The 15,427-nt window shown below is 48.3% G+C and overlaps 1 protein-coding gene across 1 annotated transcript; it reads left to right on the top strand.

Moving 5' to 3' along the window:
• Positions 1 to 2,723: 2,723 nt before the first annotated feature.
• LOC146019416 (farnesyl pyrophosphate synthase-like) lies at positions 2,724 to 15,069 on the top strand. Its single transcript, XM_083151959.1, has 9 exons — positions 2,724 to 2,866; positions 2,940 to 3,080; positions 4,097 to 4,177; positions 4,313 to 4,435; positions 7,617 to 7,690; positions 9,950 to 10,022; positions 10,914 to 10,991; positions 11,083 to 11,217; positions 14,698 to 15,069. Exons 1-9 carry the CDS (start codon positions 2,729 to 2,731, stop codon positions 14,905 to 14,907), a joined length of 1,053 nt encoding a protein of 350 aa, XP_083008085.1. The 5' UTR covers positions 2,724 to 2,728; the 3' UTR covers positions 14,908 to 15,069.
• The last annotated feature ends 358 nt before the right edge of the window (positions 15,070 to 15,427 follow it).

The following is a 15,427-nucleotide window of genomic DNA, read 5'->3' as shown; positions in this document are numbered from 1 at the left end:
TGAAGGATTGGAAGATAATAAATGAAGATAACTGGAGAAGAGGAATCCTTGCAGTATATGGTCGTGGCTGCTGCCAGAGGTAACCTTTGGAAGTGACCGTCGGGAATATAGCAAGGTGAGATCCCTTTGAGGATCTAACCTCGCTGTCCACATAGGCGGTAAGAAGAGTCCGGTGGTACTTGATGCAGTAAACGGCCAGCAGGATCTTCTCCAGGGGAAGCTCAGGATTGTAGTGGGAACTACAGAGCCAGGTGATAGCGGAAGCTCAGGATTGTAGTGAGTACTACAGAGCCAGGTAGGAGCAATGATGCTACGGGATCGACATCATTGTACTGACTGCTGGACTAGCCTGAGCAGCCAGTACTTACCAGGTGAGCTGTGCTAGGATTGGTCAGGCAATCAGAGAGGGAGGCGGAGCCGTGCAGGAGAGGCTGGGAAGCCCTGATTGTATGCAGCTGCACAAGCACCGGCCTTTACACAGACACAGACCAGGCACAAACACACATGGCGATATGCTACTCATGTCCTGCATGGAGCTGGAGCACAATACACCAGTGTCACCACGCGACGACAACACGGCCACATGTACCCCAGTGGAGCCAGAGACATAGCAGAGGTGAGCGCCATGGTTTCTAGTGCACCTAGAGGGTCCAGGGCTGGGCACAGTATAGGAATCTTGGACAAACGCCATGGTGGATGTGACACTATGAACCAGAACTACCCAGCTTTAGGGTTCCTTGAGGACCTCATTTTAGCATCAACTTAAACTACAACCTGCTTAAACCAGACAGATTCAGGACATTGGAGATTGCAGTAGAGAAGGACATTTGGGATTGCAGTAGGGAAGGATATTTGGGATTGCAGTAGGGAAGGACACTTGGGATTGCAGTAGAGAAGGATACTTGGGATTGCAGTAGAGGAGGACATTTGGGATTGCAGTAGAGAAGGACACTTGAGGATTCAGTAGATAAGGACACCTGGGATTGCAGTAGGGAAGGACACTTGGGATTGCAATAGAGAAGGATATTTCGGATTGCAGTAGGGAAGGACACTTGGGATTGCAGTAGAGAAGGATACTTGGGATTGCAGTAGAGGAGGACATTTGGGATTGCAGTAGAGAAGGACACTTGAGGATTCAGTAGATAAGGACACCTGGGATTGCAGTAGGGAAGGACACTTGGGATTGCAGTAGAGAAGGACACTTGGGATTGCAGTAGGGAAGGACACTAGAGATTTCATTAGAGAAGGACACTTGGGATTGCAGTAGAGAAGGACACTTGGGATTTCAGTAGGGAAGGACACTTGGGATTTCAGTAGGGAAGGACACTTGGGATTTCAGTAGGGAAGGACACTTGGGATTTCAGTAGGGAAGGACACTTGGGATTTCAGTAGGGAAGGACACTTGGGATTTCAGTAGGGAAGGACACTTTTTTTCCCTTTAATCGATTCTCAGCTGCACCAATTTCACATACAATTTGCTTTTTCTTGCATTCATTTTTTTTAGCAACTACTTATTTCTGCAAGGACAGTGTATATACAAGACATGTATTTGAGCAAACCCTACCTCATACAGTAGTCAGGCAAGCTGTATTTTTTTTTTTTACCAGCACTTTACAGAAAATGATATCGTTTGCAAGACTCGTGTGCTGGGTGGACACAGTGGGCTCTGGATGTTATTTAACAATCTCACAATGACTCCACTTGCAGCTAACACAGTAGTAATTGCATGGCATAAACTTCATCATCACCATTGGTTCAAGTGTCATATGATTAAAGTATTCCCATGAATCTATCCAGTGGCATAAGTTCATCTCAGTTGCCTGGAGGCAAGATAAATATTGGTGCCCCCCCCCCGCCCCCCTTCCACACACACAGACACACACCGCACATTATATAAATGTATGTATGTATTTATGTAATGTATATTACGTTTTAAATAAAGTGTGACATCTATGGTGCTGCTAGGAGGGGGAGGCGGCCACAGAAGCGATATTGACAGCTTTCAATTAACTGATTCAAACTTGCAGGGGAGGTGAGGAGCCCCCCTGGGAGCAGGAGCCCGGCAGCAGATGACTCCATTGCCTCCCAGAGTTATCACTGACTAGACACACTGTTTCCTGACTACTTATTGGCCACCCCCTGCCCCCAAAAAGGCAATCTACTTATACCAGGCATTCACTAGCTAATTAGTCACATCCATGTGGCCACGTATGGAGCCAAGCTGTGTGTGCAGGGATATGTGGGGAATTAACCCTATCTTTAACATGAGTCTGCAGACTCCCACAGTATGCAGTAGTCTCACTAAAGCCCCGTACACAAGGGGTGACCCAGCTCACTTGCTGAGCGACGTGTTGAAGCACAATCGCTCAGCACACATCACGGGTGTTCCGCAATGCTTTGTGCTGAGCGATCGTGCTCAGCGGGGCTTTGCCTATTTTTAATAGGCAAAGCCCCGCGATCTCAGGAGAGCAAGTGCAAGCACTCGCTTTCCGTGCGGACAATAGACCGCGCATCGCCATTACTGAAGGGCATACACACGGCGCGATCCCTGCTCTAGTCAGATCGCTTAGAAAAGGGACTGAAACCGCCACGTGTATGGCCCTTTATAAGAGACTGGGACAAGCTGCCTTGTTTGCCACAGTATACAGGTGTATGAATGCATATTTATAGTGCGTAGTACTAGTATATTTATGTAGATCCCCTGTTGGTTATCTCCCAGCCTCTAGCAATGGACTCCATGAAGCCTTCAGCAGCCTCCGATAATTTCCAAGAGTTTTCCAGCTTCTTTGAGCGGGTTGTGCAGGACCTGACAGCGGAGGAATTGGGACACCCGGAGATTGGGGATGCCATCTCACGATTGCGAGAGGTAAGTGAGGCTCTGCTCAGCTGTCTTCCCCTCCCTTCCTGATACCGTACTAATGTGAGTGTGTGCTCCGCAGGTCCTTGAGTACAATGCCGCTGGAGGACAGTATGATCGTAGTATAGCTGTATTGTCCTCCGTCCAGGAGCTTTTGCCGCTGGCCCTGCAAGATGTGGAGACCATAGAGAGGGCACTGGTGGTTGGCTGGTGTGTAAAGCTGGTGAGGATTCAATTGTGTCTGTGATATCTGAATGTCTATATCCCATCATTGTTCTGAGCTGCTGCAGCTCACTACTTGTTTTCCCAGTCCAGGCCATTGCTAGGAGACTGGAGATACTAGCATGTGGAAATCAGTGCTGGACTGACAGCGTTCCAGCTGGGACACTCTATAATGGGCATTCCCAACCTAAGTCCTTAACGCACCCAAAAAGTGTTGAAACACACGTTACGTTTTGTACTAGATCACAACGCATCTAGCTGAAATAGCATGCGTGAGAATTGAACTAGATGCAATCTAGTACAAAAAGTACTGCATGCCAATACTTTTTCAGCAGCACCTCACAGGTTTTAAAAAAGACTGTTTGCATTCTACCTGGCAATGATCATGTATTCCTACATGGCAAAGAGCATGTAACTCCCCCTGGCAACAAGCAAGAAACTCCCTTTGGGCATTGATCATGTATTCCCCCATGGCAATGAGCATGTAACTCCCTCTGGCAAAGAACATTTAATCCCCCACCATGGCAACAAGCATGAAACCACTGGCAAGGAGCAAGTAACCCATGGTATGGAGCATGTAACCCCTGGCATCGAGCAGGCAAACCCTGAACACAAGCATGTAACACCTGGCAATGAGTATGTAGGTAAATGGCAGTTACAGTATGTGCAGTTATGTGGCATAATATGTAATTAAGGTGTGTGGTATAATATGTAATGGTTCTTATGGTGTGTGGCATAATATGTAATAACCATACGGTGTGTGTAATCCTGCTGCAATGTGTCTAAGGCCCCCTGCTGTCATTTAGGTTTTTTGTTAAAACCAAATTGATGGTGCTGTCTAGCGGGATGCGGGCAAAATATCTGACTACAAGATTTTGGGTAACAATAGGTGGGAGGAGGGATGCCTATTTTGCCAGTACCGTGCCCCAAAATTTCTGATGGCAGCCCTGATAGGGGTTTTATGTATATATTTGGGTGTATCGTGACAATTATATAACTGGTTCCTCCTTTCCCTAGCTGTCGCTCTGCTACGTGATGTATGATGACATCATGGATAAGTCTGAGATCCGCCATGGGAAGCCATGCTGGTACAAGAAGGTAATATTGCACCAACCTGGTTCTGGGCCGCAGTTATCTGAGATCACAGGGTGGTATGGGGTAGGTAATTAGGAGGTACTGTATAGGTCAGAGCTGGTTGATGCAGGTGCTGACTGAGGCCTTTCCCTGACACAGGAGAGCATTGGACTTGATGCTATCAATGACGCGTTCCTGCTGGAATCCTGTGTATACCGGCTCCTGAGGAAGCATTGTCGCGGACAGCCCTATTACCTGAACCTGCTGGAACTGTTTCTGGAGGTGAGAACTGTACCGGTATACTGTACATACAGATACATAGGGCGAGATGTAGTATGGTGCGATTTTTAGTCATTTTTTAAAATCGCACGTTTTTAAAAAACCCACAAATCTAATAAGGTGCGATTTAGTGCAATTTTTAGTAAGGAAAAAGTGTGGCTTTAGTAACGAAAATGTGCGATTTTTAGACATGTGCGATTTCTAGTAATGACAATGTGCGATTTTCTAGACATGTGCATTTTTTTACACATAAAAGTGTGCTATTTAGTAAAAATACCCCTCCTAAGCATAACCAGACCCGGGCTCATTGAGCCGGACCTGTTTCCAATAATACGGGGGACAAAAAGTGTAGGGATCCTTCGTATTTCTGAAACCAGCCCCGGGGTTTTGGACCGGTCCTGGTTCCAAAAATACGGTCCCCCCGTATTTTGGATCCAGCTCATGTTATTATGCCACAGCCAGGGGACAATTTTTACCAATTGTCCCCCGGCCGTACCATGCGCGCCGTGGCTGGATGGTGTACTTGGGGGAGTGGGGCCCCCTAGGCCTCACCCATCCAGGGCTGAATAGTAGCAGCGAATGAGATTAATCCCTCTGTGCGCCTGGGCAGCCAGGAGGAGGATACACCTTAACGATATCCCTACAATATCAATAAAAAAACGAAGCAAAAAGAGTACAGATGTTCCTTCAAATGGCACCTTAAGAAGAAGATTACGTCCCTGTTAATAAAGGAACGGTCCTCTTCTCCATAAAATATGGTAGTGTACAATACCCCACGTTCCTTCAAATCAGAGAACGGGTCCTCTTCTCCGCACAAAATGGAAAGACAATATCGAGCATTTAATCCCTTGAACCAGCAACCATGGGCAAATTCAACTCCAGAAGCGATTCAGAACCACCGAAAAAATGAACAGAGATCCCCTCTGTCATAGTGCTATAGAAGCACCCAGCCCTGATTGAAAACTAGTTTCAGGGAGATTATAGTTGCTAGTAGAATTTTGTACAGCGACCTATTGAGGGGGCGTGTCATGCGCCACCCAAAGGGCATGTCTAGTTCCATATATGGAAAAGACATTGTGAACATGGCACCTAGAAGCGTGGGTGTGTACTGCTACATCTGAGAAGAGTCTTTTAAAATGACTTATATCCAAATGTAGATGAGCCCCACAGCAGTTAGTAAGAGATACTATACTTGGTAAAGTGCTGGGAAATGATGCTGATGGTTCAATGTAAATGTATTTGTCTCTCATTCCTTTATGTTACCAAAAAACAGTGTAATGTGGGCTAGGTAACATGAAGGAGATTGCTAGACTAATGAGGGAGATTGCTGCTATTTCAGGGAGTCTCCTGCAGAATGCAGGAGGGGAGGTAACTACGATGTAACAGTGTAATGTGGGCTAGGTGACATGAGGGAGATTACTAAACTAATGAGGGAGAGAGGGAGATTGCTGCTATTTCAGGGAGTCTCCTGCAGAATGCTGGAGGGGAGGCAACTATGATGTAACAGTGTAATGTGGGCTAGGTGACATGAGGGAAATTGGTAGACTAATGAGGGAGAGAGGGAGATTGCTTCTATTTCAGGGAGTCTCCTGCAGAATGCTGGAGGGGAGGTAACTAAGCTGTATGCAGTGGCAAATCTATGGAGGGTGCAGGGGATGCAGCTGCTATGGGGCTTGGCCGCTTGGGGGGCCAGAGTGGCCCAGCAGTCAATCCCCTGCACCCTTTTGAGTTTTTGTCCCCTTTACTTTTAAAAAGAATCACTGGGTGCTGCTCGCCGGGGCAGGGAAGAAGGCAGGAGGAGATCGGGTACTAATATGACTGTCAGTCAGGTTGCGTAGAGTGCCACACTAGAGGGCGCTGCAGCTTCCTTTGCTGCCCGGCGGCTCCTTCACAGGAGGAGCAGTCATCTCTCCTTGCCTGTTATACTTTGTTCAGAGGATGCCTCTTAAACCCAGGCAGGTAACCGGGTGGGGCGATGTGCTGCCGGTAACAGCCTGCCCCCCTGCTCTTTCCTGTGCCTCACTAATGTTTTCACCCCACCCTTTCTGTCGTTCCTCCCACTCTCTCTTGCTCTGAGACCCTCTATCCCTAATTCTGTCTCTCCCCCTTATTTTCCCTTTCTCTCTTACACCCCTCTTCCTCCTCTGTCTAATTTCCTTTTTTCCTGGAAACACTCTTTCCCAGAAACCATCTCCGTCTCTCTCTCCTGCCCCCTTAAGAGAAATTGTATTGACAATGGTGAGGGGGGCCCCTCTCAAGATTTTGCTATGGGGCCCGCTTGGTTCTAGTTACATCCCTGGCTGGTGGCCCTGATAAAGCACACTTTAGCAGGTGGGACCCAGTTTACATTACAATATACTCACTGCCGCTTCTACTCCTGCTGCCGGGCTCTCCTGCTCTCACCGCCGCCTCCTCCTCCTGATTATCCCGCTGCCGCACCTCTTAGTTAGTTCTCCACTGCCGTCACACATGTTTCCCGCGGTGGCCTGCATTTCAATAACATGAGGAGATGTTTGACATCAACGTCACAATGTCGCGCATGCAGGTCCTGCCTCACAGACTCCGGGGCTCTCGCATGTGCAGTCTGTTTTTTTTTTTTAAACAAACGGGATGAAAAACCGGGAGGATGCGGTAGATTTCCGTGGGAGCGGGAGGATCAATGAAAAAACGGGAGCCTCCCTCAAAATGCAGGAGGGTAGGCAACCCTTTATTAAAGTTATACTTTTCTCTGTGTGTGCTTTAATTTGAACATTATTTTTACAGGTGAACTACAAGTTCAAGGGTGCCCATTAATGCCCAGTATGCTGGGACTTGTGGTTTTTCCAAGTCCCAGCATGCAGAGGAGGCCTGCTGGGACTTGTAGTTTGACTGAAAAAAACTTTTCTTTTTAATTTAATTTTACTTGTATCAGCCCGGCATCTACTGCCTATGGACGCTGGGGACAGCCCCGGGCTTCAGCCACGGAGCGCATGGTATGTCCAGGGGACCTTACGTAAAAAGCGTTCCCCGGTTGTGACAGGACACCGATTTTTACCACAATTCGCACCCTATTAAATGTGTGATTTTCGGAAAACATGCAAATTCGGCTGTATTTGACAAAAAAATAGCACATGTCTAATAAATCGCACTCTATTACATCTCACCCATAGTGTTATTCCTTATACACATCTCTTATGTGTCACAGACCTCCTACCACACCGAGCTGGGGCAGACACTTGATGTAGGGAGGCTGGAACTAGCCTGTTACACAGAGACCAGGTGAGTTTCCTGCATCTCAGACACTAGATCCATACCTCCCAACTTTTGAACTTCTGCAATCGGGACGATGCTCCTGCGCGTGGTCTAATTTGGGGGCGTGGCCTATACTCGCGGCTCTTCCGCGAGACCACGTCCCCATTTTGCCGTTATGGGGGCATGACCCAGAGGCTCTGTGAGCCTCTAGCCATGCCCCCAGTCCCCTGGCTGCGGGAATAGACGCTGTGCGCATGCGCACAGCGTTTATTCCCCGCTGCTTAGCAGCTGACAGGGGGGGACTCCCAACAGCCCCCCCACACCGCGGGACACTGCCGCCCGCGGGTGGGACATCGGGACGGGCCCTAACAATCGAGACTGTCCCGATAAAATCGGGACTGTTGGGAGGTATGTAGATCTAATCACCACTCAGCAGTGGCATCACTAGGGGGGTACGGCACGCACCTGGGTGTCACTTTTTGGTGGGGTGAAACCACACATAAGTATATTAACACATGCACCCCGCTGCACTGGAGTAGTCAACCTAAATTATATCTAAAGATAGTAAGTTTCCCCCTCTGGTTTTGCATTACAGCCATCACTACAGTGTATGTAGGTGAAGTTTGCTGACTCTTAAGGTGCCCATACACTAGTAAGATTTATCTTCAGATCTGGCTGGTTGGAACAAAAACATGGTTATGGATGAGTGACAGTTTGTCAGTTTTCCAGCATTTCCAAGCAAATGGTCAACTGTCATTTGCTCTCATCCATAACCAGGTTTTTCTTCCAACCAGCCAGATCTGAAGATAAATCTGCGTGTGTATTACCACACTTAGGGGTAAATCTACTAAGATAGGATGTTTCTTATGGCAACTAATCAGATTCTACTTATTTATTAGCACCTTCTAGAACATTATACATAGAATCTGTCTGGTTGCTATGGGCAACATCCCATACGGACTTCTGGATTTATGACTGCACAAGCACAAGCTAGTGGTGACAGCAGTGACATACTGTAACTAGAAATGTTGTGCCTACCAGCTAAAAAAGTTTTTGCTCGACCCTATACATTAATTAGAATTTTTACCTACATGCTTGTTGCCAGGGATTTTATTCTTGTTGCCTGGGGTTTCATGCTTGTTGTCAAGAATTGTTATCCTCATTGCCACGAGTTTCATGCTCAGGGTTTGCTAAGAGCTTCATGCTTTTATGCCAAGTTTTTCATGCTCTGGGTTTCATGCTCATTGCCATGGATTTTATCCACGTTGCCAGGTGCTTCATGCTCGCCAATGCCCCAGGGTTCCCAGAATGCTGGGACTTCTGCTGCACTTCCCCGACAGATGCTAGATCAGTGGTTCAGGACAATTACAGGGGTGGCTTGAGTCGGTGATCCAGGAACAATTCAAATTATTTGTGGAGGAGTCCTGATGAGATGTCTAATTGCTTCTCTAAATGGACAGTGTCACCCTGGCATTTACCTCTACTATGGCCTGCATGGTAGCATCATTGTATTCTGTAAAGGCAGATACAGGTCAGCTGCCACCCTTCTGGTCTTCCAGGTACCATCTCCTATGCGGATATGGTATCCAGATGCTGTGTTGACCAGGTGTAGATCCACCATATTATGGTTGACCACCCTTAGTCGATCCCACTGAGTTAGACGGCTAAAGATAGTCAATGGTCGCTAGAGTGGTAGTAACGCTAATTAGACACCAGCGGCTGATAGTCAGGACCATGGTAGACGGTGACATGGTCTACAGGAGTTTTTCAGATTTTTTTGGTGCAGGTCCACTTGGATCATACTTAACTATCCAAGTGGACATAGAGTTGGAATAGAATCGTGCGCTGAGCATAGCGAGGTAACGTTCCTGAAGTATAGCGAGCCATGCGAGGGGACACTGTGTACATATACAGTTTTCCCGGGGACCCTAGGTCCCGCCGGTCACTCGCTGCTGTCTAACTAGAATTACTGCCACTCTAGCACCTGCCGACCATCTTCAGCCATCTAACTCAGTGGGATCGACTAAGGGTGGTCGATCTACACCCAGTATATCATAACCTGCAAACCCCTCAAATAGTGGTTTGAGTGGCGCATCTCCCCCAAAAGCCGCTCAGTCAGTCAATACCATTACTCTCTTACTGTTGCAGACCACTCTTGCTGTCATGGAAGATCATGGCTCTGCTGAGCTCCATAATGATTTTGTGAAGTGCCACTTATGTTAGGACTATCCCCCCCCCACCCGAAGTTTGTTTGGTATGACCTAATACGTGGCCCTCTGTCTGCAGATTTAAAGCCATTGCAAAATACAAGATGGCCTTTCTGTGCTTCTATCTGCCCATCGCTGCTGCCATGTTTATGGTAAGTTTTGTCCAGCAGAGCTGAAACTTCTAAGCGTCTAATGCCCCCACCCCTCACCAAACCTTAAAACCCAAACCTCTCTCTTACCCTCCCCACCCCTAACCTTCCCTCTGTACCTAAAATAACCAGGCGGCGTCATATATTTATGAAGAATTAAGGTCACAATTTATGAATTTGATTCGAAATGTACTGTTCCTTATTTTGGGTGGTGGTCCACCAGCCCTTATCGCAACTGAATCAAGTAACCAACCTGGGGGGCCAGGGTCCCCTTCTCACAACTAAAAACATGTAACTGCCCGGGGCTACCCTTTTTGCCCCCCGATGCCAGGCCTTGGAGAGCCTCACCCCCTTCTCTTGCATGGCAAGTGCAGTCCCTCATATGGGTGGTACCGTGCGCCTCCGCCCTCATTCTCATGGGGCTGGGGTGCCACCATTGTTCCTGGCGCCATACCTTGGGTGGCCCGCAGTACTTCCACCTGCTGTGCCGTGCTTTGCAGATACTGAGTGTTGCTTAGAGTTCACTCCTACTTCATCTTGGGATGGGTGGGATTAACTCTGTATTGCAGGCTGGTCCCTTCTGTGTGTCCTAACCCCGTCCTCCCCCCTCCCAAAATATGGCCCTCCCCTGAGGAGGGGCAGTCTTCCCCTTCTCTTTTTCTTCTCCCTCCCTATCCTTTTCTTTCCTTTTCTCTGCTAATAGCAAGCTCCCCCCTCTTACACCTCTCTGGCTCATTCTATAGGGGCACAAACTTTCCGTTTATCCTCTATTGTGACTACTCATTGCTCCTTCTACTTTTCTTTTCTTTGTAACCTTGTAAGAGACTGGAGCTCTAGAAGCTGTGTATACCCCATCATATACCTTTATAACCTGTCTGTGTACTCACTTCATAGGCTGGAATAGATCAGGAGGAAAATCACAGAAATGCCGAAACAATCCTGCTGGCAATGGGGGAGTTACACCAAATACAGGTGGGAAAGGGATGATGGGATAATGGGAGAGTCAGCATTTCTCATACTGTGTAACTCCTATTCTGTGCTCCATCTCCTAACTGACTGGTAGAATGACTACCATGACTGTTACGGAGACCCCAGTATCACAGGGCAGATCGGAACTGACATCCAGGAAAAGAAGTGTACGTGGCTGGTGGTGGAGGCACTAAAGAGGGCGACTCCTGAGCAGAGGAAAGTGCTGGAGGTAAGCGATAGTGGGACAGTTTCTCCCAGAGGCAAACGCAGGATTTTCAGAAGGGGGTTTCCAGAGGGGCGGAGCAAAGCACGGAGCAGTGGCATAGCTATGTTTTGGGCGCCCCCCCGCCGTTAGGGGGGGGCGCCCCCCCCCCTGTCGCTGCCCCGCCGAGCACCCCTACCCCGCCGAGCACCCCTACCCCGCCGCCCATGCAAACCCCCCCTCAATCCCCCACAGCCTTTCCTATCGCGCTGGTCCCGGCGGCTCCGTTTTTCTGCTGAGGACCACCAGAAAATGGCCGCCCCCATACAGCAGACAGTTTCAGAGAACTGTGTGCTATATGGGGGCGGCCATTTTGTGGTGGTCCTCAGCAGAAGAACGGAGCCGCCGGGACCAGCGCGATAGGTAAGTCTGCGGGGGATTGAGGGGGGGTTTAACTATAGCACCGCAGCCCCCGGCACCCCCACATGCACAGCGCCCCGCCACGGTGGCGGGGGCTGCGGTGCTATAGTTACGCCCCTGGCACGGAGTTGGACACTTAGGTGACCCAGTATATGCCGGGTCAGTTAAAGTATTATACATACAGGGGCGTCAACAGCAGTGTAGACCCCTGGGCATAGCAATGTATTGGGGCCCTACCGATCCTCCAGTGGTAGGGGTGGGGGAAGCTTTGATGTACCGCAGGTGGTAGGGGGTATTATATCAACCGCTCAGCATGTAGGGCCTGCATCAGTAATTTCCACTAATTACCCCTTTACTGCACAGATGGTGAGAGATGGGGTGGGAGAAGGGGGCATTGGGCTGAATGAAGGGGTCCTGATACATAACTTCCAGGGTGGTAGAGGATGTGTAATACGCAGAGGAGGGGTGTATAGTGGAGTGGGCTTATTATTCATAATTTTCTGGTGGGAGGACAGCTTGCTTGACTGTAGATATCTCCAGTTCCCGGAAATAGATTTCTAAGATTTTAATGGAATTAAAAACTAGAGAATCCCACCTACCAAATGGTATTGGGGACTAGGGGATCAGAGTTCAGGAGGCAGAGCAATCTGCCAACAAGTATATAAAACTACATACCAGGTGTGTGGAGCTGGAGCAGTAACCAGCTGCTGTAAGGCTGATATCTCTGGTTCTGGGATCAGGAAAGACAAGCTGCTAGTGTCCGTCAAAGGGGGAGAGTCCCAGCTTTTGGAACATACCCTCAGAAAATCTCTACGTCAGACAGAACCTGAAATATCTGACTGGGAAGAGCAATTAACAGGCTTGGATGGGGACCACTGCTTTGAAGTCAGATATCTCCGGTTCCCAAGGGCCGATTTTTAAAATTCTTGTACCTATGGAAAGAGGGGACCCTCAGCTTTCAGCCTAGGGTCCTTAGACTCCTAAGGGGGGTTTCTGGGTACTCAGAAACCCCCCCTGCGTGCGCTACTGGTTTCTCCTCCCATTATACCTTCTCTGTCTGTGCCTTTAGTTGTACATGTGCTAGCAGTATGCCTTAAATGAGGTGCACACTATAGGCCCCCATACATTACAAGTTGAACCTGATTTCCCTGGCATTTCCCCGGGAGGGCTCAAATTCGATTAGGCACTTGATTTGCCAAGTTTTGCATGTGGGGGTTTGCGGGGAGCTGGGCAAGGGGAGCTGGGCTGCAAAAAAACAAGGTACTGTACTTGTTTCCTAGCAATGCGGCGCCCCCAATTTTGATCGAAGTACATTGCATCGCATCACATGCAATATAGCGGCATGCGATGCGATTTTTAATTGTACAAGCACCCTGATGGGTGCTTACAATGTTAAAAGCTCCCTCATTGTCAAAGCCACCCCCACTATCAACGCCAACCCGAAGCGTGGCGAGCACAGCGAGCCCATGAGGGGCGGCGGTACGCGTCCTCCGACCTTTTCATACCCTCACTATCCACATCTTTGTAGTAGTAGTACGTTTATTTATAAGGCGCCACAAAGTGTCCGCAGCGCTGTACACAGCAAACAAAAAACAAATTACAAGGTAACGTACAGGGTGTGTTGATAAAATACAGCATAAATAGGGGTATAGCTGGTAGAACTAAAATCAGCATCAGTTCTGAAGTAGGTGTGGAAATTGTCGAGGAGACTGAAGATGAAGTAGAGGAAGGGAAGAACAGGACAGGAGCACTGGTGAGGTAAAGAGGTAGGGTGAGTACGTGAGGACTCATAAGAGTTAACAGACTAAAAGGAGGTGGGTGGACAAACAAAAAACAATAGGATAAGTAGGAACGGATAGAGGGGTAGGGTGGGCAGGATAAGAGGAGCAAAAGAGGTTAGGAGGAGGAGGGATAGGCCAGTTGGAAGAAGTGGGTTTTGAGGGAGCGCTTGAAGGAGGTAAGGGAATCAGAAAGCCTGATGTGTGGTGGGAGGTTGTTCCAGTGCAGGGGGGCAGCACGAGAGAAGTCTTGGACACGGGAGTGGGAGGAGGTCAGGTGAGAGGTCAGTTAGCGGTCAGCGGTGGAGTGAAGAGGGAGTGTGGATCAGTGAAGAGAGATATTGTAGGTGGTGGTGAGGAGTTTAAAGAGAGGGGGGAGGCGGAGGTGGAGCGGCGGGAGAGGAAGATGAGCCTAGCAGCAGCGTTAAGAATGGATTGGAGAGGGGCGAGGCAGGCGAGAGGTAGCCTGGAGAGAAGGATGTTGCAGTAGTCAAGGCGGGAGATGACAAGAGAGTGAATGAGAATTTTGGACTCGTCAGTGGAGAGGAATGGTCTGATGCGCGAGATGTTGCGGAGTTGAAAGCGGCAAGACTGTGAGAGAGCACGAATGTGGGGGGTGAAAGAGAGGGAGTCGTGGAGTTGATTTTAGATAGTGTGGCAAGCCACCGAGTCCGAAGCCTGGCAAGGGGACGCGATTTACTTTACATGTATTCCGCGTCTCCTCACAGGGCACGCTACGCTCGCCAGACTTCGGGCTCGGTGGCTCGCTGCGCTCGCCACACTATCTGAATTCAACTCCACACCGACGTGGATAGTGGGGGTATGAAAAGGTCGGAGGATGCGTACTGCCGCCCCTTGCGGGCTTGCTGTGCTAGCCACGCTTCAAATCAGCGTTGATAGTGGGGGTGGCGTTTACAATGGGGGTGCATTTAACATTGTAAGCACCCATCAGGGTGCTTGTACAATTAAAAATCGCATGGCATGCGATGCTATGCGATATTTAATTGTACATTCCTGTTAATTTACGCAAATATCACATTGCATCGCATACCATTATATACGGTATGTGATGGGCACCGTGCTAGGAAAGTACCAAAAACATATACAAATAAATAGGCAGCCACTCTCAACCAATCAAAGGCTGTCAATGATTTTTTTTTTGTCTCTCTGCCCGGCTCTGGAGTGCCCCCTCCCCCCCATCGGATGTGATACCTCATGGCTGCTAAAAAGCATCGGAAATGGGCCCAAATCGCATAGTATATGGGGGCATTATCTCCACTATTAACCCTAGCAATGCTGTGACACACAGGAGAACTACGGCCATGACGATGTGGACAAGGTGCAGAGGGTAAAGCAGCTGTACGAGGATCTAGACCTGCCCACTGTGTACAGACAGTGTGAGGAGGAGAGTTACCAGAGACTGCAGTTCCTCATCTCCCAGCATTCACATGGGCTGCCCAAGGAGACCTTACTGGGCCTGGTACACAGGATCTACAAGAGACAGAAAAGTGTTTGGTAACTCCTACTGGAACAGAGCCTGTCCCCTCTCCATACACACACTGTTACCAGGGCTCCCTCTACTGCTTATTAGTAGTATTACATGACCCTGCTCTGATCTTTTTTGATTGTACAGTGATGTGGTTTCTGCTTCCTTCTGCATTAATGAGACAGAATAAAATAATTACATTTAAAATTCCTGCTGGCTGAGTATTCCTTTAACAGAGAAAACAAAAGAAAAGAAACTCGGGTGGGGTGCACTCTTAATATCTTGATCACTAAAGTTATTCAATAAAATTTATTGTAACTATTTTTTATTGTGCTGTTTTTTATTTATTTGCTGAGTGATTATTGAATTATTAGCTACAAAGCGCTAACCAATCAAAAAAAAAAAAAAAAAAAAAAAAATTTTATTTTATGCTGGCGATTTATTGATTTTTAATTCATTGCAGGATTTTAATCCAATTTGATATGTGCAGAAATCCATCAATTATGAGTGTAAAAACTGGCCGTCATAAATCCTTAATGCCCTTATCCAAAAG

Source organism: Crinia signifera, chromosome 7 (assembly GCF_055691185.1).
Source record: "Crinia signifera chromosome 7, ASM5569118v1, whole genome shotgun sequence".
Lineage (NCBI taxonomy): Eukaryota > Metazoa > Chordata > Amphibia > Anura > Myobatrachidae > Crinia > Crinia signifera.
Note: the sequence above shows the minus strand (reverse complement) of the source record. Positions and strands in the feature narration are given on the sequence as shown.